Raw genomic sequence first — 21,560 nt, 5'->3', positions numbered from 1 at the left:
GCTATACTTTGGTGTGTTTTTTTGCTTTATCTAAGTTGAAAAAATGCACCCTGGTTATTTATATTAAAGTTAAGAGATTTTAAGCAAAAAATAAAACAGTAAGTTGAAAGAAATGAACAGAAAATGATTTTATAATGGAGCATGTCTCAGTCTCAAACAAAAATATTTTCCTTTGCAATAATGTACAACATAGTTGTAGAATCAAGAAACTTTCAGGGTGAATGGTTGATTGAAGCTTTTTAAAGCTTTGAATTGTTGTGATAAGTAGATGGCCATAGCACAACATGACCTGAGAAAATTTGTACTGAGAAAATATGTCCTTGATTAATGTTTTCATAAGTAATTTCCATCATGAAAATGATTTCTTACTAGATCTGGTCTGTGCCATATTTTTGTAGAGTATTTGAGTAATTTTTATTGTGTCATGGAAACAATTGGCTATTAATCATTTTATTAGGATTTGAGAAATTCAAATAAGCTTAAAAATCTGAACATCTATCAGACTCTAGATAGTAGCTTAAAAGGCTAAAAAAGGCAGGAATTCACTGGTGGTCCAGTGGTTAGGACTCTGTACTTCCATTGCAAGGGGCACAGCTTCCATCCCTGGTCAGTGTGGCCAAGGAGGGGAAAAGGCTTATTATATTAAAAAACGTCAAATACTGAAAAGATTGTCTGTGGTTAATAAACATTTTCTTTCAAAGCATTTTAGAGTATTTGTCTTAAAATCTAGCTTGTTTGTGTAATATTGAAAGCAAAGATGAAAGATTTTAAAATAGTATACTTATTCATACCTATACACATTTATTTAAAGATTAGTCACTATTTTTATTTCAGTTATAGGAAAACTCCAGAATTGTATATTCTTAATATAAAGACTAAAATTTCAATTAAAATAGAACTTTCAATTTAAAGGAACACTTTTTAAGGAAGTGAACGTATTTGGTTTTTGTTCTTAAATATTTAGAGACTTTTGATACCATCTAAGTCTTCCATCATTCTGCTAATGGTGAAAAGAGTAGAAATAGGAGAAAAGAATGTACTTACTTAGGAAGTGACATTTTGTATCCTCTGAAACTTGTTATTACTCCTAGTGTAAATTCATTGTTTTTTTATGTGCTGCTGAGGTATTGATAAAAGATGTAAACACTGGAATTTTACAATTGTGGATTGTAATGAGGATTTTGAAGTCATGAGTACATTTTACTAATCATTGTCCTTTAGGTAAATAAGAGAATTTGCAGTATTTCTTAACTTTGAGAGGAAGAGTATCTTTTTTTTAAAAAGTTTTTTGCCATGCTGCATGCATGTGGGATCACAGTTCCTCAACCAGGGAATGGCAACCCACTCTAATATTCTTGCTTGGGGAATCTCGTGGTACAGAGGAGCCCCGTGGGCTGCAGTCCATGGGGTCACAAGAGAGTCAGACGCAACAACTAAACAAAAAAAGTTAAGACTGTCTGCTAGTCCTGTTATCTAGATCCTGTGTATGTTATCTAGCTCTCTTTCTATAGACAGTTTAATCTCTTGATCATCAGTTGCTGTAGATTTTTTTTGCATGTTTGATAATGTTCGATTGTTTGCTATATATTGTTGATAATATTCATAGAGGCTCAGACTTGTGTCATTTTCCTGTGAAGAATAGAGAGTTCAGTCCTTGTGGGGCAGTTAATTTATCAGATTACCTTGATCCTGTCAGGGATTACTTTTAGAATTTGCTAGGCATATGGATTTCTTCTGAAAGCTGGATTTTCAACCATCCACTCTGGCTGGATCTGAACTTAGTCTTCCAAATGCTGTTCAGCCTCTGAAGTCTTGGCTCAGCTGTTCTCATCTAGGCCGCCCAGAGTTGCACTCTGAACACCTCAGTTCAGGAGTCACAGCCAAGGATTTGAGAGATTTATACATGGATTTTTGAGTCTCACTCCTGCAGCTCCCTTTTCTCTGGTACCACTGTTCCTGAAACCCACCTGCCTTATCAGTCCCTAATTGTTTCCTGTTTTCTCTATTCACTCAGACTGCCCCTGTTTGCAGGCCATCATTAATTTTAAGCTAGTGAAGAATGGCATTTGGTAATGATCATCTGTTTGAAGATTTAAATGTATTGTGATGAGAAAATGCTGGTAAAAATGGTGATATTAAGGCATTGGCTACTATATGTAAATTTTAGGGCCTTAACTATTCTGTATAAACATTTAAAATTTAAGGAATCAAGCCAGTAAGTTTCTGTTGGGTGTAGCATTGTCATCATTGGCATTACAATTGTGAGCAAAATCAAAATAAAGCCCTTGCTGTGAGTGACTTCATAGGCTAGTAAAAAGTAGTTCCTGAAAGTGTCTTTTTGATTAGAAAAATGAATTTTATTTTGTAAAATATGTATCATCTGTCTGCTTTGAAGTCTTTTAGATCATACATTTCTGATTTATAAAATGTTAATGTGAATATGTATCTTTATTTTTCTGGTTCAGTTTAAATCTGATATCCAAACCCTTGTTGCAGTGCCCTCCTCTTTTTTATCAACTTGTTTCAGCTTCTGGTCCCTTTTCTTAGCTATCTTTTTGTTGGTGCCAATTTAAAGTAGGGTGAAGAATTACATAGATTAATGTGGAGAATATGCATTATTCTCAGGCTCCATTTTTCCATGACATATTGATGATGATGATAACTATATAAATGTTTATATATATATGTTTATAAATATATAAATGATGATGATAACTATGTCTCAGTTCACTTCAGTTGCTCAGTTGTGTCCAACTCTTCGCGACTCCATGCACTGCAGCACGCCAGGCCTCTCTGTCCATCACCAACTCCCAGAGTTTACCTAAACTCATGTCCATTGAGTCGGTGATGCCGTCCAACCATCTCATCCTCTGTCGTCCACTTCTCCCGCCTTCAATCTTTCCCAGCATCAGGGTCTTTTCCAACGAGTCAGTTCTTCACATCAGGTAGCCAAAGTATTGGAGTTTCAGCTTTAGCATCAGTCCTTCCAATGAATATTCAGGACTGATCTCCTTTTGGATGGACTGGTTGGATCTCCTTGCAGTCCAAGGGACTCTCAAGTCTTCAGCAGTTCAAAAGCCTCAATTCTTTGGCACTCAGCTTTCTTTATAGTCCAACTCTCACATCCAAACATGACTACTGGAAAAACCATAGCCTTGACTAGACGGACCTTTGTTGGCAAAGGAATGTCTCTGCTTTTGAATATGCTGTCTAGGTTGGTCATAACTTTTCTTTCAAGGAGCAAGCATCTTTTAATTTCATGGCTGCAGTCACCATCTGCAGTGATTTTGGAGCCCAAAAAATAAAGTCTCTCACTGTTTCCACATCTGTTTGCCATGAAGTGATGGGACTGGATGCCATGACCTTATTTTTCTGAATGTTGAGTTTTAAGCCAACTTTTAAGCTCTCCTCTTTCACTTTCATCAAGAGGCCCTTTAGTTCTTCTTCACTTTCTGCCATAAGGGTGGTGTTATCTGCATATCTGAGGTTACTGATATTTCTCCCGGCAATCTTGATTCCAGCTGTGCTTCATCCAGCCTAGTGTTTCTCATCATGTACTCTGCATATAAGTTAAATAAGCAAGGTGGAAATATACTGCCTTGATGTACACCTTTCCTGATTAAGAACATTTCACTTCAAGCTGGTATCCAGCTTTTTTCCTTAGGGTCATTTGAAAATGACAGAAGTTGCTCAACTTTAAGTTACCATATATCATAACAGTGTGACATGAGGGCAAGGATCTGTGTAGTATTGCCTTACTCATTTTATAAAGATTTTTTGTGTCATGTAATAAAGTTAATTATGCTCTCCAAACTTTAGTTGAACCGGCCCTCCCCACTAACCACCCCTGCCACGCACAGCACTTTAATGGGATGTTAAAAGAAAGATACTTCGTTTTCCTATTTTGCATGGTGTCTAACAATCTTATGTTAAATGTGTAAGTGGAAGATAACAATATATATTTTAAATTTGAGAAACGTTTTGCTCTTAATGAAGAGATGCTAGAAGAGTCTGGTGCTTTTCTCAGAGTTTGGCTAGTGGTCTACTTTATCAAATGCTTCTCCTATAATTCATTCTTTAAAAAAACGTTATGGACAGTATTGGTTCAGATTTATTTAGACTATTGCTGTCATAGAGATTAAGTTTTCACAACATTGTAAATTAACTGTATTTCAATAAAAATGTACAAATAAATTTCCTAATGTTATTTTTTCATGTTAAGAAGTTTATAATGTTTAATTATTTTCCACTAGGAAACCACCCCTACTCCGAATCCCCCGCCTACAGAAGAAGAGAAAACAGAATCTAATCAGGAGGTTGCTAACCCAGAACACTATATTAAACACCCTTTACAGAACAGGTAAGCTTTCTGACACATAGATTTTTTGACTTGGGCAACAAGGTAAATGGTGAATGGGACAGGTTTGGAGGGGAAGATTAGATAAGACTAGTTTTAGGTATGTTAGGTTGAGGATTCCATTTTCACTTGGATGACCCACGTCTGGCAAGCAGTTTTATATGTGAATCTTGAGCTCAGAAAGTAGAACTTTGAATGGTAGTTGAAACCATAGTAGTAAATGAGTTCTCTTAAGTGAATTTGACTCACAACAGAGGCTAGGAATATTAGCACATGGGGATTTTTTTGGGTAAGAATGGCTATGAAGAAAACAGACGTGGTACAAAGAGAGAGGGGGTTGGGCAGGGATGGACTGGTAGTTTGGAGTTAGCAAATTATTATATATAAAGAGTGGATAAACAACAAGGTCCTACTGTATAGCCCAGAGAACTATGTAGTTAATATCCTATAATAAACCATAATGGAGAAGAATATGAAAATATATATACATATGTATAGCTAAGTCACTTTGCTGTACAGCAGAAATTACCATAACATTGTAAATCAACTGTACTTCAATAAAATTTTTTTAAAAATGCCTATGGAAGTGTATAGAAATATATACTATATAAACTAGGACAGAGTGTTGGTCATGGAAACCAAGAAAATGATTTAAGGACAAGGTACAGCATATATGCCCCAAAAAGGTCAAATATTCATTGGATTGAACAATAAGTCCTTGCTAACACTGGAGAAAGTTTAGTAGAGTAGATGATAGAAAAGATTGGCGTAGTTTGAAGAGTGAATAGAAATATACAAATGTATAGAGCAGGAATAGACAATTTGAAGGAGAAAGTTCAGATGGTCTGTGAAGGAGAAAGAGCCTAGGGTATATGGAGTCTGGATATTGGTTGGTTTGTATTTTAAGAGAAGTTTAGAAGAGGAAAAGAGAGTTTAGGATGAGTTAAGTTTTCATAGTTGCAATGTAGTAGTTCAACACTTCAGTATATGGTTTTTCCTACCTCCACCCTACCACTTCCCAGTGTGTTTGTGCTTTTACTTAAATATCTTTCTGGTTTATCTGATAAAACTTAACTTTAATTCACTGAGAGCTGATGGTGGGAACACTCAGAAACATTGTAAGAATCTGGAGGAAAGTAAATGGGATAAATTAACTTTCGAGGATCTTTAATTCCTTTCATTCCCCTTCTCCCACACCCTACAAGTCTATAATTAGGTTTCATTTATCTGAAAAATGTGTTGTCCCTTTATGTCCTTTTTTTCCCCTTCATTATCATTGTAGACTTCCTGAAATAATAGTCCAAATATGCTTTAGTAGTTTTTTCGTAGGAGGTGGGTGATTCAGCATACCCTCCAGGGAGGAACAAATCAGTTCTCTAGATACTGTGGATTGTCAGCCAGTGTGTGAAATATCAAAGGTCAAATAGTTGATAAAAGGAAAAAATTCTTCCTCAGGAAAGATTGTGCCAAAGTAATACTAAGTTGGACAATTGATTAGTGGCAGTTTTATATAGTTCATCCTAGCAGCAGTACTAAAACCTTTAAAGTATTTTCCCCCCATCTTTTCAGTGGTATCGTATAAAAAGCTCACTGTCTTCTGTCTGTGAACACAGTTCATGTCGCTGTTATTGTGGGAGATCAAGGCATATATCCATCATAGCTTAAGATGAAATCTGAGATTCCTGAAAGGTGCTCTTATCAGTGAACAAACTGATTAAATCCTAAAATGAAGTCTGAGGATTTTAATTTCTCTATAATTTCTATTTTTTGTGTAAAATAATATGAAATTAAAAACTGTTCTGAGACATTTTTGGTTCTGATTTTGGTAATTTCTTCATTATTTACTTTTTGTAAATAATTTTGTAAGGAATTATATTTTCTTTTTAAAAAATCGCTATAGCATTATAAGAATGATTAAATCATTGAGGCACAAAGTATACAGAGTTTTCAGTTCAGTTCAGTTCAGTCGCTCAGTCGTGTCCAACTCCTTGCAACCCCATGAATCGCAGCACGCCAGGCACAAAGAGTTAAGTTTTCTGTTTTTCTCTGATACCTTCTTCCCCATTTTGTTTTGCTCCACTCCCCAAAATAATCAGTGTTAAAAATTTGGTTTGTATTTTTCCAAAACCTTTCAATGTACATATATATATATACTTTCTTTTTTTAGTACGGTATATCTATATGGTAAAATTTCCGAGTTCTTAGGCTTAAGACTGCCCATTATCTACCTTTATAGACACTGCCAAATTATCCTCCTTTATCTGCTTAGACTTACTGATTTCTACATCCTTGACAACTGGTACCATCAATCTTTTAAATTTAATTGCCTGTCAGATTGGTTCTAGCCTAACTTGCGAAAACAATGTCTTATTGTTTTAAATGTGCATTTCTTCTATTGAAGTTTCAAACAGTTTTGTTCAAGACAATTGTTTATTTGTGTTTTTACCTGTGAGAAGTCTGTTCAGTTCTTATTGTTTGTTATTTTCTTTTTGGTTATCTTTTCAAGTTTATTTCCAAGCATTGTACATTAGGGATGCTAACCCATCCAAGGGGGGATTAGGTTGAAATACACTTCCAAGTCATTTGTCTTTTAACATTGTCTAAAGAGTTGTGTTATTTTAAAGGTTTTTTATTTTCATATAATCAAATACCAACTTTCCTCCATGGTTTCTGGGTTTCATGTCAGTCTTAAGAGAATTTTACCCACACAGTTATCCTTTTTTTTTTTTTTAACCCACACAATTAACACATTTAATAGCGGCCTAGAAGTCTTGCATGTATATATTATGTTTATTATATTTTTAAAATTATTTATTGTTATTATTTAAATCTCAACTTCTTTGGGCTCATGACCCCTTTACATTCTTAGAAGTCTTCTTGCATGTATATATTATGTTTATTATATTTTTAAAATTATTTATTGTTATTATTTAAATCTCAACTTCTTTGGGCTCATGACCCCTTTACATTCTTAAAAATTATTGAGGATTCCACAGTGTTTTACAGGTTATGTAGATTTTCATCTATTTTCATTTGCTATATTAGAAAATAAAATAAATCTCAAAAAATATAAAATTACATATGTACTTAACCCATTGCATGTTAATGTAAATGATTTTTATGGAAACATTTATTCAAAATAAAAAATACATAGTGGGAAGAACAGCATTTTTGTAAATATTTTTTAGTGCCTGGCTTAATAGAAATCAGCTAGGTTTTCATAGCTGGTTCTGCATTTTCAAGTCTTTGGAGATAACGTTGTTTCAGAGGAAGTACAAGGATAAAATATGACCTCAAATATACATAGTTGGAAAAGGAGAAATTTTAATGGCCTTTTATAATTATGAATAGCTCCTTCCTTTGATACTAGGTTTCTTGCAGGTTAGTTGCAATGTAGAATCTGAAACCACATCCAATAACTTTTTTCTACTCTGTTACTTTAAAATCCATTCATCTGTCTTGCATTTGGAATATATCCTTCTTCACTCATGCATACCACTGGTCATTTAGAAAATACTGGTTCAGTGAGTTTGTAGATCTAAATATTGACATTTTTCATTATATGATATCAAAACAATAACATTATCATTACTAAATGCCTCAGAAATGTACCCAAGTTTTGTTAAATTTTCGTGCTCAGTGACACTTGCAGGCTTGCCAAAATTCTGATTTTTCTCCTGAAAGCTTAAATTTTGGTAACATGCTCACTCTGTTCATTTTTCAAGAAGTAACCATAATTGATCAGTCTGTTCTTCCAAGTAAAAGCCGTGTTCTTTGAAAAAGCGACTAGTTCTCCTCACAACTCAATTGTCTAAGCATTGCATTTGGTATGCAGAAGTATTTTTTGTACAGAAAAAACATGTGCACAGATTGAAATTTAATAAAACAAGTATTTTATTACTGTTTCATTAGTGGCATTCTTAACTGAAACTGACAGTTATTCTTCTGAGAGTTGGTGACAATACAGAACAGTGACAAATGGTAGACATGGGTGCCACTGTATGATCCTTGTTATGTGCATCACTGCTAGGTTTACTGTTGTTTTTGCATCATCAGTGAAAATGTCAACACAGTGAAAAATAAAATATCTTAGGATTTTTATGAAGTAGTTTTTACTCATCAGTGTTCCTGAAAGGGTCTTAGGATGCCTACGGGGACTTGTAAACCACATTCTAAGAACTGTTGATAGGCACTTAAGATGTTTCCAGTTTTCCAAATTTAAGAACATTATTGGACAAATATTTTTGCTTAGTCATCCATTTTCTTAGAATAAACCTTTAATCAGATCAGATCAGATCAGTCGCTCAGTCATGTCCGACTCTTTGCGACCCCATGAATCGCAGCACGCCAGGCCTCCCTATCCATCACCAACTCCCGGAGTTCACTCAGACTCAACGTCCATCGAGTCAGTGATGCCATCCAGCCATCTCATCCTCTGTCGTCCCCATCTCCTCCTGCCCCCAATCCCTCCCAGCATCAGAGTCTTTTCCAATGAGTCAACTCTTCACATGAGGTGGCCAAAGTACTGGAGTTTCAGCTTTAGCGTCATTCCTTCCAAAGAAATCCAGGGTTGATCTCCTTCAGAATGGACTGGTTGGATCTCCTTGCAGTCCAAGGGACTCTCAAGAGTTTGGTGGCTGACTGCAAGTTTTTTTTTAAAAGATGGAATGGAATTTTATTATTTTCAGTTGAGGTATAACAATTTCAAATGTACAACACAGTGATTCAGTATTTGTATGTATTGTGGAATGATCATAATCAACATCTATCACAATACATATTTATAATTTCTTTTATAATGAGAACTTTGAAGATTTAGTCTCTTCACAACTTTCAAATTTGCAATGCAGTATTACGAACTATATTTACTATGTTACTATGTTGTACGTTGCATCCCCGTGATTTATTTTATAACTGGAAGTTTGTACCACTTGAAGGTCATGCATTTCCCCACCCCTTTGCCTCTGGGAACCACAAATCTGTTCACTGTATCAGTGAGCTTGGGCTGGGTTTTTCTCCTTTTTTTAAAGTTTTTTTTAGATCCCATGTATAAGCAAAATCATATAGTATTTGTTTTTCCTGTCTAGTGTGTGATTTATTTAACTTGTTACAAAGTCCTATGGTCCATCCTTCTCTTTTATGACTGAATAATCCATTGAATATACACGTTCATACATACATACATATTTTCTTTTTTCACTCCTTGATGAACATTTAAGTTGCTTCTGTATCTTAAGCTCTTGTAAAGCTGTACTAATCATGGGGATTCATATATCTTTTTCAAGTTAGTATTTTCGTTTTTTCAGATAATATCCAGAAGTGGAATTGCTGGATCAAATGGTAGTTCTGTTTTTAATTTTTTCAGGAAAGACTGAATTAGTTTTAGAAATCCAGGGTACAGTACTTGATACTGTGTGTTTAATAGTTTTTCTGCCTTTGCTTTTTCAAAATATTTTTTTCCTTGATCAGGGGTTGGCAAATACAAATTACCAAGTAGGTGTTGAAATGCATCTCATTTTTTGTGTCTGAGATTATCAAGCATTGATCATAAAGTTATAAAATGTATGTCTACTTGGAAAACTGTCTTCAGACAACATTTTTATTAGTAAGTGAAACTCACTGCTGCTTTGAACATGGATGTAAAACTTCTGTTGACACTGACTTTCTGTTTTTAGATGGGCACTCTGGTTTTTTAAAAATGATAAAAGCAAAACTTGGCAAGCAAACCTTCGATTGATCTCTAAGTTTGATACTGTTGAAGACTTTTGGGCGTAAGTAACCATTTTAGGATGTTTGTTTTATTGTGTACTTTTTTATTTTAAGTTGTATTCGCAAAAAGAAGGGTAAGGTGTACAGTTAATATTTACTTTTTTGCTTGTTCATCTTCTCACAACTGTTAGAATTGGTGATTATTTCTCACCAGTTTTAGAAAGCTTCCATCTTGTCATCATTTAGCTCTGCCTATTCTCTATTCCTTGTCCTAAGATGTCATTCATTGAGAATCCTTTATTGTCACTGGAACTTCTGACAACTTTTAGGACCTTGTCCCCTTTCTTGGTTACCTACGCATATTTGCTCTATTTTTATTCCAGAGCTTTCTTAGGAAAAGAATGCTTTTCTTAGCATTTCTGCAGATTCTTTTTAGTATAAACTGTGGATTTCCTGTGATAAAGATTCTGAGATTTCAAAGGCCAAACTGCTTATAAATCAGGGTTTGTCAAAGAATGACAGTATCTGTGATGATAGATAATTTTATTACACTTAGTGGTCAACTTAAGAATACTTGAAATATTTTTGAGATTTTGTTTCAGATTTAGCAGTATAATTTAATTTAGAGCTATAAAGTTCTTTGCAAGAAGTTTTGGAATATTGATTCTTTAAAAACAGTTTATTTAGTTATGTCTTATTTGCTTGAAAAATATATAGAGAGAAACTGTTGGAGAACATGAAAGATACAGTTTATTAAAAACGTGTTTAAGAGCTATAAATTATCGAGCAGTTATCTAAGTATTCTAATTTGTTCAGTTGGTGTATTTTGGATCATAGCAGTGATGTGATTCCTATGTTTTAATGTTAATACTTGGGTGTATCACACAGATAGATTGTGGTTAGAAAATTATAAATTAATAGATTATGATTTAAAATTTTATACATATGATGTATACTTCAAATGCATACTAAACTAGGCATTTAGTATGCATTTGAATCACTGAAAACAAAGCATAGGATAATGAAAGAAAACTATGTTGAGATCACTTGGGTCACTTTTAATTGAACTTATGGGCTTTTTTTTAAAAAACAAAATTTAGTGAAAAAAAAATTTTTGAATGAACTACATTTGAAACTCCCAGTAATTCATAGGCCTAGTTAAATTATGGTTCTGTTTTGCCCTTCATCAAAACATTGAGTGTTTTTCTTCTCTAATTGTATTTATTCAAGAGTTTTCTGAAACATAATAGTCTCCAGTATCCTGTGGAGGAAGGGAGAGCAAGAGTCCTGAGCCATTCTCCCACTGAATAAGATTTGCATTTATCTAAGTTTGTTTGGCTGTCACCAGTTTTACATAATTATATATCTAAGTGACCTCTAATTAGAACATGACGCCACAGTTTTTAGGTATGTTGTAAGAAGTGTTATTGCTTAGTGGATTATTATGCCATAATTGAGAGATAAACCCTTAAGCTTTCTATCTTTGTCACTTAGTTTCTCACTTTTGGGGGGCAAATTTAACGAAACAGCTATTGAGATTTTCTTTTTTTAATCTAGTCTTGTCTGTAGCATTAGGATTCTATTTAAGTGTGCCATTACAGATTCTAATTGTAAACTTAGTAAGAGACCTTAGAGCATGATTAAGGAGAAAGAAGGCGGCAGAAAGAAGCGTTGGTCTTTTCTACTTTGAATGCCATTGAAGAATGTCCCTTCCATACTAGACATTAATTGTATAGAAATGGTGGTTCTAATTCTGTAGTTACTGTTAGTTTGCATGTCTCTCTTCTTGCCTAGTGGAATCTTGTCAGTGATAATCTAGTTTGGAAAGAGTTACTATTAGATAGAAAAACCCAACAAGCTGTATGCTGTTTTAATGTTCTCTCATTCAAACTGGATTTGTTGTTAAACTGTGGGATGTCATCCAAAGAATCCTTGACTCTTTCTTAAAACTCTACATGAAATACTCACAGACTGGGTTAAAATAGCAGTAAGAAAATCTTACTAAGGGAAATAATACCATCCATGTGGTATTATTGCTAGTCGTATAAGATCATTACTTCTGTATAAAATACTGGAGACAGGCAAGGCATTCTTACTCTGTTGCCAGTTTTATAACAATTTTGCTATGGTAGACTTCAAGATCAAATGATCCAATCTAGCATTCTACCTTCAGGCTAGTGGAATACCTAATTCATCCCAAATGTTAATCTGTTACATTGCTACTTGGGAAATAGTTTAGAAATACACATTCTGTGGTTCCAGCCTATATTTAAGGACTTAAAATTCTAAGAAGTAGGATGTGGAACTGTTCTGTCTTTAAAAGCTCCCCCAAAGATTATTATGCTTGCTCACTTAAACTAGTAATGGTGTGTGTTGTTTGGGAACTATTGATCTTTTCCACTCTTGGGTACTTTCACAAATAATAATAATGTTGACCTAGTTTAGTCATGCAATCCTGATGATCAGGGAGTTTTGTCTTTCTTTCTCTAGATTTGTCTTTTTGTATGTTTAAAATGGCTTATTAGCCTCATGGATTTTTTACTTACAGCCATCTGGTACATCTCTTCTTAGTTTCTTATAATAATGTGTATATATTAAGTTAACTAATACACCAAAATTGTCAGGATAAAATCACTGAAGATATTTTCTAAAAATCATCAGATGTTGATTCTTAAAGCTGACTTATTAAGATCTGTTTGGTCTGTTTCAGAAATTGACTCCATAGGGGGGAAAAAAGTAAATGAGTTTTTTATCTTGTTTATTTTTATCATATTCTCTGAATGTACACATAAACACCTAAACTCCGCACTACATTTTCTATGTTTATAATTGTTCTTTTCTTTTACCTAGTCTGTACAACCATATCCAGTTGTCTAGTAATTTAATGCCTGGCTGTGACTACTCACTTTTTAAGGTATGCTTAATTGGTGACTTCATATATTTATTATAAGACTGGACCATTCAGGTATTCATTAAAATCTTACCACGAACTTAGAAATAGTTAATGTTGTGATGCTTGGAGAATAATTACATTAGCTTTACCATATTTTAGCATAAGTATATTTTGGCTTCTTTTAGTATAAATAATTGAAATTAAGTGAGAATTTGGCTGTATGGGCACATACTGTGATTGATTTTGAGGAGAGCTTTGATTATCCACTCCTCTTTATATACTTGAGCAGACCGAAGTGCAGAGTTTGTCAGGAGTATGTGTGTCCTTGAGATACTTATGAGTTTTGTCAGCTGTTAGTGGGTGGGACAGTCATTAGCTCTCTCATATGTATTTTTTAGATATAGAAATGTGTATAGCTTCTCAAAGGTGTATGTTACTCAGAACCTCCAAAGTATGTTACTTTAGAACCTCCAAATTAAGTCAAACCCAAGATTTGATAGCTAGTAAGTACCCTAGTCAAGGCTCTGTTTTTGCAATCCCATGCCTCTAGCTTTGTTTTGTGTGCTTTCCCACTACCTCAATAACAGTTTTACGAGTATAAAGTAAACAACACGGTTGTTGCTTACTGTTTTTAGTCATTATCTTAAGTTAAACTAACAATATTGTCTCATATTGTTGTATCCCTAACCTTGTAGGATGGTATTGAGCCTATGTGGGAAGATGAGAAAAACAAACGAGGAGGACGATGGCTAATTACACTGAACAAACAGCAGAGACGAAGTGACCTCGATCGTTTTTGGCTAGAGACAGTAAGGTTTTACAATTATAAAGCTGTTTTTGATACTAAAACTTTGTTGTCGTTGTTATTCAGTTGCTAAGTTGTTTCTGACTGCGACCCCATGAACTGCAGCACTCCAGGCTTCCCTGTCCTTCACTATCTCCCATAGTTTGTTCAAACTCACATCCGTTGAGTCAGTGACACCATCCAACCATTTCATCCTCTGTTGCCCTCTTTTCCTCTTGCCCTTAATTTTTCCCATCATCAGGGTCTTCTGTAATGAGTCAGCTTTTTGCATCATGTATCCAAAGTATTGGAGCCTCAGCAGCAGTCCTTTCAATGAATATTCAGGGTTGATTTCCTTTAGGATTGATTGGTGTGATCTCCTTGCTGTCCACGGGACTCTCAAGAATCTTCTACAGTACCACAAGAGTCTTCACCAGCACTGCAGTTGGGAAGCATCTTCTTCGGTGCTCACCCTTCTTTATAGCCCACCTCTAACATCCATACATGACCGCTGGAAAAACTATAGCTTTGACTATACGGACCTTTGCCAGCAAAGTGATATCTGCTTTTTAATATGCTGTCTAGGTTTGTCATAGCTGTTCTTCCAAGGAGCAAGTGTCTTTTAATTTTGTGGCTGCAGTCACCGTCCACAGTGCTTATGGAGCCCTAGAAAATGAAATCTGACTCTTGTTTCCCACATTTTCCCCATCTGTTTGCCATGAAATGATAGGACCAGATGTCATTATATTCATTTTTTTGAATGTTGAGCTTTAAGCCAGCTTTTTCACTGTCCTCTTTCACCTTCATCAAGAGGCTCTTCCTCTTCACTTTCTGCCATTAAAGTGGTAGAAAACTTTGTTCCTTTTTCATTGGTTACTCAAAGAGAAGATAAGGATGCCCACTCTAGAAATCTAGGCCAGGACTTAATTTTGTTCTATCATGTGAACGAATCTTATATACTTTTACTAGTAGAGTAAAATGCCCTGCTACATATTACAAATCCAGAAAGTGATTGGCAGTTGACTGACTTTCCACAATAAGGTCATCCTAGTCATTTCATTAAGTTCAAAATTGTGGTAACTTTCACATTTTGTATGATACAAAGTTTTACAGTCCTTAGAGTATTGCTCTGTGCACTCAACTTTTTAGATCCGTGAAGGAAATAGTGAAATTGTAGCTTGATATCATTCAGCTTATATGTTGTGATATAATTTCGAACTTTAGGCTTCATACGACATTTATTAAATTGAGATAATACACATTTTCTCTAGTGAAAGGTTTTAAACCCCAGGCTTTTAAGATCAGGGATTATAGTCTTTTTTGTATCCTGAACACTGGTCTGGTCTGTAGGTAGCATATTAAGCGTGCCACATGGCATGCACAGTCTTAGTTCCCTGACCAGGGATCGAACCTGAGCCCTCTGCCATGGAAGCATGGAGTCTTAACCACTGGACCACCAGGGAAGTTCCTGGTTAGCACTTACTAAATTGAGCAAAAATATTTCAATAAATGGCTTTTATTGAGGAAAAACTTAATTTTCTTTTGGGAGAGATTATCAGTAAATACCATTTTAGAACTCTTTATTAAGTCATTTCAGTTTTGCAAGATGACAAAAGTTGTGGAGATGGATGGTGGTACAGTATGAATATACTTAATGTTACTAAACCATCCACTTAAAAATGGTTAAAATGGTAAATTTTATTTTATGTATTTACCATATTTTTTTTAAAAAATTAGGGAAAGTTCATGAAAAGCAACAGGAACAAGAGGCATTTTATCCATGAGCAGCTTTTTCATTTATTCCATTAAAACTTGTTTACTGGCAAGTGTAGCAGCAGCAGAGCAAATGAATATTAGTAAAATAATTCACCTTTTTTGTGCCCTGACATCAGTTTCCCAGTTTACTAAAAAAGTTAGCAAAACTGTTTGTTGGTATTAAAGAATCTAACAGTTTTTTAAAGGCCAGGACAAAAAACTACATATATAAAACTCTTTATTTTAAAAACTTTTTTAGCTTTGTATATAAATATATGAGACATTTTGCAACTTAAAGAAGCTGTTTATAACCTGTTGAATGTAATTTGAAATTCAGTTTTTTCTTTTAAGCTGCTGTGCCTTATTGGAGAATCTTTTGATGACTACAGTGATGATGTATGTGGAGCTGTTGTTAATGTTAGAGCTAAAGGTGATAAAATAGCAATATGGACTACTGAATGTGAAAACAGAGAAGCTGTTACACATATAGGGTAAGTTTTGCTGTTTGTGTACTTTTAAAATAGATAACTAAAAGCAGAACTGCTTTTTTAAAAATATGTTTATGTAGATCATTATTTTTCTTGTTTTCATGAACACTTTTATAACCTTGAACTGCTGTATTGGTATTCTATGTCTGGTTCATCCTTTTTCATTTCTGTAAAATTTCTTTTTCCTATCAATGGAGTATAGAATCACTGGAACACTGTTTTAGCATGTCACATTTTATTTATCAAATGAGAATGTGTCTTTTCCTTAATGTACTTTAAAAACCACAGTGCTTATGTATAATACTCAATACGTTTGGTGAATATTGGCAAATGGTATATGTGTATTTTGCCACATATGTGTACACTTACATGAAATTTACATTGAGATATAAGTGACAGTAGCTTGGTTTTCTCCATGCTTAAAACCTACATGTATATATTTTAAAACTTTTTGGCAAATATTACTATTTGCAAAAATTGCCTGTCCTTTTTTTCCCCCTCAAATGTCAGTCAGTGTTAATTTTTACTAAATTTAAATTAGTAAAATTGAACTTTAAATTTTATATTGAAATTAAGTACAGGTCATAGGTCTCAATATGTTTGGTTTGCCCCTTTGTATGTTGATTTTTCCAGCAGTATGAATTCTATGAACATGATTCCTTTCTGGATTAAAAGGTGTTTCATTTTCCAGAGGGTTTCTATAAGAGAAAATTGATAATTGATTGTCATCATATTCCTGATGTTTTTGTCAGCATTGAATCTTATTGATTGTGAGGATCTCATATTTCTTTGAAAATGCATTAAAGAAATTAGATATGAATTTCTTTCCTTGGGAAGATTTTTAATTGTGTCAGTGTTAACAATTTTTGAAATCTCTATTTAAACATTTGACTTCAGTTTTTCAAGGAAGGATATTTTTCCACCCGTTTAAGCTGCATGGCTCAGTGCTCTTGCTTTCTGGGATTTTTAGTGATTAAGTATAATTGAAGGTACATTGTATCCTAATGTCAACTTGATATTAATTATAATTTTAGTTATCATAAAATTATTTTTAAATACCTTATTCTAGGGAAGGTACTGAAATCTTCTGGAGGGTACAGTATGAATAAATTTTCCTGGTATACTGGAGGATTCCACTCCATGAAAATATATATATCTTTATTTTTGTTTCATTTGGTGCTTATTTTTAAATTTTGCTCTTCTCAGAGACCAGATTTCTAGCCTGACCTATGATGTTCTCAGATTATATGGTGATCTGTGCCCAGTTTTACCTTGTCAGCCTTAACTCTCATATTCACTTTTCTTGCTAGCTGTAGCCACTGAGCTTTATTTTTATTCCTCAGCCTTCAGATGTGCTTCATTCTCTTAGCATTATACTTTTGACCTCATAAATTTAAAAGGAGAGATTTCTTTGATTTCCAGGAGATTAGATCCTTCTTGTTAATGATATTGCAGCCCCTGTACTTACCCTCCTTGATACTCATCATATTTGTCCTTAAAATAGAATCACATATGATTTGAAAATATTACAAATTGCCTTCAAAGTGTTTAATTTTTGAGTGTGCTTTCTTGTCAGTAATAGATAAGGTAAATATGTAATTGCAGTAACATAAAATACTAAAGTTTGTATGTAAAATATAATTGAAGCATTTTAGATCAAAAAATTAAAATATGTGCATGTAATTGATTTTATACAAATTAATTTTGTATGTGATATAGCTCCACCATATGTATTTGTGATTATTTGTTTGTAAATAATCAAATAGTCTAAACTGTAAATACCATAACCCCAGGGACTGTCCTTGCTTTGTTTATTATTAATTTATTGATAATTACCACAGTACCTGGTACATAGTAGATTCTCAAATATTGGTTAAGTGATTAACCAAGATTGTAGTGAAAAGGAAGAGTATATTTTGCTAAAAAGAAAATGTGCAGTTTCTTATTTCACTCTCTAGTTTTTTTTTTTTAAATAAAGAATAGTAATGCTGGATTTGGGGTGTATGTTTGAATAAAAATTAATGGCTACTTTTCTTTTTCTTCCTATAGGAGGGTATACAAGGAAAGGTTAGGACTTCCTCCAAAGATAGTGATTGGTTATCAGTCCCATGCAGACACAGCTACTAAGAGCGGCTCCACCACTAAAAATAGGTTTGTTGTTTAAGAAGACACCTTCTGAGTATTCTTATAGGAGACTGCGTCAAGCAATCGAGATTTGGGAGCTGAACCAAAGCCTCTTCAAAAGCAGAGTGGACTGCATTTAAATTTGATTTCCATCTAAATGTTGCTAAGATATAAGAGAAGTCTCATTCGCCTTTGTCTTGTACTTCTGTGTTCGTATTTTCTTTTTTTTTTTTTTTTTGGCTAGAGTGTCCATTATCTCAATCAAAGAATTACAGTACACATCATCCCCAGAATCCATGTGTTCCTGGCCCACTCTGTAATAGCTTAATAGAAATAACCATTACAAACACATTTGACCCATCTGCAATATTAAAAAAAAGAACTTGTATTTCTATACCTTACAAGAGAATGATTTTGTTTACGTTCCATTGTATGCAGGAGCATATTTTGCTGGTTTGAAAGAGTATGATGCATACAGTTTTCTGGCAATTTTCTTTGTTTCTTTTTACAGCATTATCTGTGCTGTACTCTTGCTGATGGCTGCTAGATTTTAATTTATTTGTTTCCCTACTTGATAACATTAGTGATTCTGATTTCAGTTTTTCATTTGTTTTGCTTAGTTTTTCTTTCTCATGTAACATTGGTGAAGGATCCAGGAATATGACACAAAGGTGGAATAAACATTAATTTTGTGCATTCTTTGGTAATTTTTTTTTTATAACTTAAAACTACAATGCTTTGCTACAAATTTATGCATTTCATTCAAATCAGTGATCTATGTGTGATTTCCTAAACTTAATTGTGGATTATAAAAAATGTAACATCATAATTACATTCCTAATTAGAATTAGTATGTCTGTTTTTGTATCTTTATGCTGTATTTTAACACTTTGTATTACTTAGGTTATTTTGCTTTGGTTAAAAAATTGGCTCAAGTAGAAAAGCGGTCCCATTCGTATTAAGACAGTGTACAAAACTGTAAATAAAATGTGTACAGTGAATTGTCTTTTAGACAACTAGAATTGTCCTTTTATTTCTCCATCTCTGTAGAAGGAATTTGTATTTCTTATTGCAAGGCAGTCTCTCTTGTGTCATATCTTGTAGTGTCTTCCACATGAACAGCATAAGTTTGGAGCATTAGTTTGGTTATTTTGTTTATTTTAATTTTTAATAAATTGAATAGGTAGCATCATATATATGAAATTAAATTGATGTGGCTTTTTTTTTTTTAATAAGGCGCTACCTTTAGGCTTAGGTAAATAATGTACTCTTAATATGTTAAAACTCATGAAAATTGCCACCTAGATGCATCACCATTTGATTGGTAGGGATAGTAGTTATAAAACTTGGTTGTTAATTGAGATGTTCTTCTTTAAGTGTCAAAATAATAACATAGGGAAAGACTTGTAGGTGATGGGGGTGTATGCATTAAGAATTTTGTTAGTGTTGCTGTCTAAAGAGAATTGGAATAAACAGGTTATGAAGACTCATATTTTTAATGATAAACTGGTGTATGGCTTTATGTAAAATTGAAAACATGATCTACTCTTTAAGCAAATTTGAAAACAGCTTGTCTGTAATGCATAATTGTATATTTCAGATTTGATAAAATGAAATATAACTATTGTAGACAGAGTGAGCTGAACTGTAGGTAGAATAATCATTAGTTGAGAGGAAATTTTGTCTCTAGATGGTGATTATGAATTAATCATTTAAAACTGATAAGTTTGACAAGAATCCTATGTAAAATGTGAAATTAATAATACTGATTTTATTGAAGAATTTAAAACAGCTTAGAGGGTACCACAAGCTACCATCTGAGTACTCTCAATACCACCAACACCCCTTGTTCAGTATTCTATAAATACTGTGTCTTTTATATTTATAATCTCAATATATGTACCTAATAATATCTTGTTTAAATTTGGGTGATTGGCTAAGGTGACTTATTGTCTTTTGGTATATGTAGTTTGTGAGCACTTCAAGAGCTTGCTTAAAAGTAACAGTGGTAGTGTTAGTGTGTTGGCAGTGGGTGGCATTGGAGGAATGTATCAGAAATCAGTGCTTTATTAATTCTAGCATGCAGTCCATTTTAAGAAGCATCAGCCTTTGAGAGTCGAGAAGAAATAATGCATTAAATGTACACAGTTCTAAATTGTGAAGAATCCTAATTTACGGCATTTTATTCTCCTCCTCATTATCAGCTGAGAATCACAATTGGTTTTAAGTCTTTTTTTTCCAGTGTGGGTAGAATGATTCTGAGTGTCTTTTGGCAAATATCACTTAAATATCACAATAACTTGCAAATTTTATAACTATTAGCATCTTTTCTAAATATAAGATTAGATTGTACATGATTTTCTAATTTACTTTTTCCTTTCTGTTCAACAGGATATTATAGCTTAAATATATTTTCATAATAGATTATTAAAATAATCTTTAATGGATAATTAGTATTTCATCATAAGGATATGCCATATTTCATTTAACCAATTTAATTGTTAAAATTCTAGTTCTTCAGAGGATTTGAGTTATACTATGAAAGAATCAAAAAGTTAAAATCCTTACTTAGTACTTACTATATGCCAGGCAGTGTTCTAAGCACTTCACATGCACTTTAACCTGCACAATAACCCTTTGATGTAGGTGCTCTTATCCCCTTTTTACAGATGAAGAAACAGAAACAGTGAGAATTTAAGTCACTTAGTATGGATTTGAGTCCTGGAAATTTTGTTCCAGAAATTCTGTAAAGCACATGATACAGATTCAGAGGTATGGAGCCTACCTCATGGGCTACAGTACATTGTACCAGATTGTAGTCAGTGTATATAGGTCAGAACATTTTAAATTTTACTTCATTTGATAATGAAACATATAAGAGATAGGGAATCCCCTGAGGGTACTCTGTTCACACTCAATCATTCGGCTTTTTTTCCTGAGAACATGGAAACAAAGGTACAGGAGTTTAGAGGTACATAGATCAAGTGAATATTTTCATATCTGGTTTTAAGTATCTATGTCCTGTTAACTTCTAAGATAAATGGCAAAATAAAGTGAAGGTTTCAAGTTGAGATTCTTACATGCTGAAGTTTGCATTCAAAAGGATAATTTTAATTTACTAAGGCAGTGTGATAATGTGATGTTTTACATTTTAAAATTAAAACAAGTTAATGACAAGTCTCTGTGCTACTTTTTATCTAATTGTTGGATTGGATGGTCTTCATCTACTGAGTAGAAGGAAAAAAGAGCTGAATTTTCTCACTCAAGAGTTAGACCCGGATAAATACAAGGTTTCAGATCAAATTGACGTTAAGAAACAAAACCCTAGGTAGTGCTAGTAGGTGTCTCTCTAGACCAGTATAGAAATTGAGGATCTAGAAACTTCTACAGAAATCAGATATTGCTGTGACATTGTGTGTGTGGAAGTTGCTTCAGTTGTATCTGACTGTA

General features: G+C 33.6%; 1 protein-coding gene across 3 annotated transcripts in view; it reads left to right on the top strand.

Annotated features, from left to right (window-relative positions):
• The window catches only part of EIF4E (eukaryotic translation initiation factor 4E), a 38,879-nt gene extending 19,561 nt beyond the window's left edge, over positions 1–19,318 (top strand). For 2 of the 3 annotated variants that reach the window (XM_086406693.1, XM_086406694.1), the window contains exons 2-7: positions 4,254–4,360; positions 10,033–10,128; positions 12,917–12,980; positions 13,655–13,768; positions 15,850–15,989; positions 18,036–19,126. In XM_086406693.1, coding sequence (XP_086262819.1) covers positions 4,254–4,360; positions 10,033–10,128; positions 12,917–12,980; positions 13,655–13,768; positions 15,850–15,989; positions 18,036–18,150 — 636 coding nt within the window. In that variant the 3' untranslated portion in view covers positions 18,151–19,126. Of the gene's footprint in view, positions 1–4,253; positions 4,361–10,032; positions 10,129–12,916; positions 12,981–13,654; positions 13,769–15,849; positions 15,990–18,035 lie in introns of all 3 variants that reach the window. The other variant, XM_086406692.1, reaches the window with a different exon arrangement.
• The last annotated feature ends 2,242 nt before the right edge of the window (positions 19,319–21,560 follow it).

This window comes from Bos grunniens, chromosome 6, assembly GCF_055505025.1.
Source record: "Bos grunniens cultivar Pamir isolate PY7600 chromosome 6, Bosgru_T2T1.0, whole genome shotgun sequence".
Lineage (NCBI taxonomy): Eukaryota > Metazoa > Chordata > Mammalia > Artiodactyla > Bovidae > Bos > Bos grunniens.
This window is presented reverse-complemented; position numbering and strand designations above follow the sequence as displayed.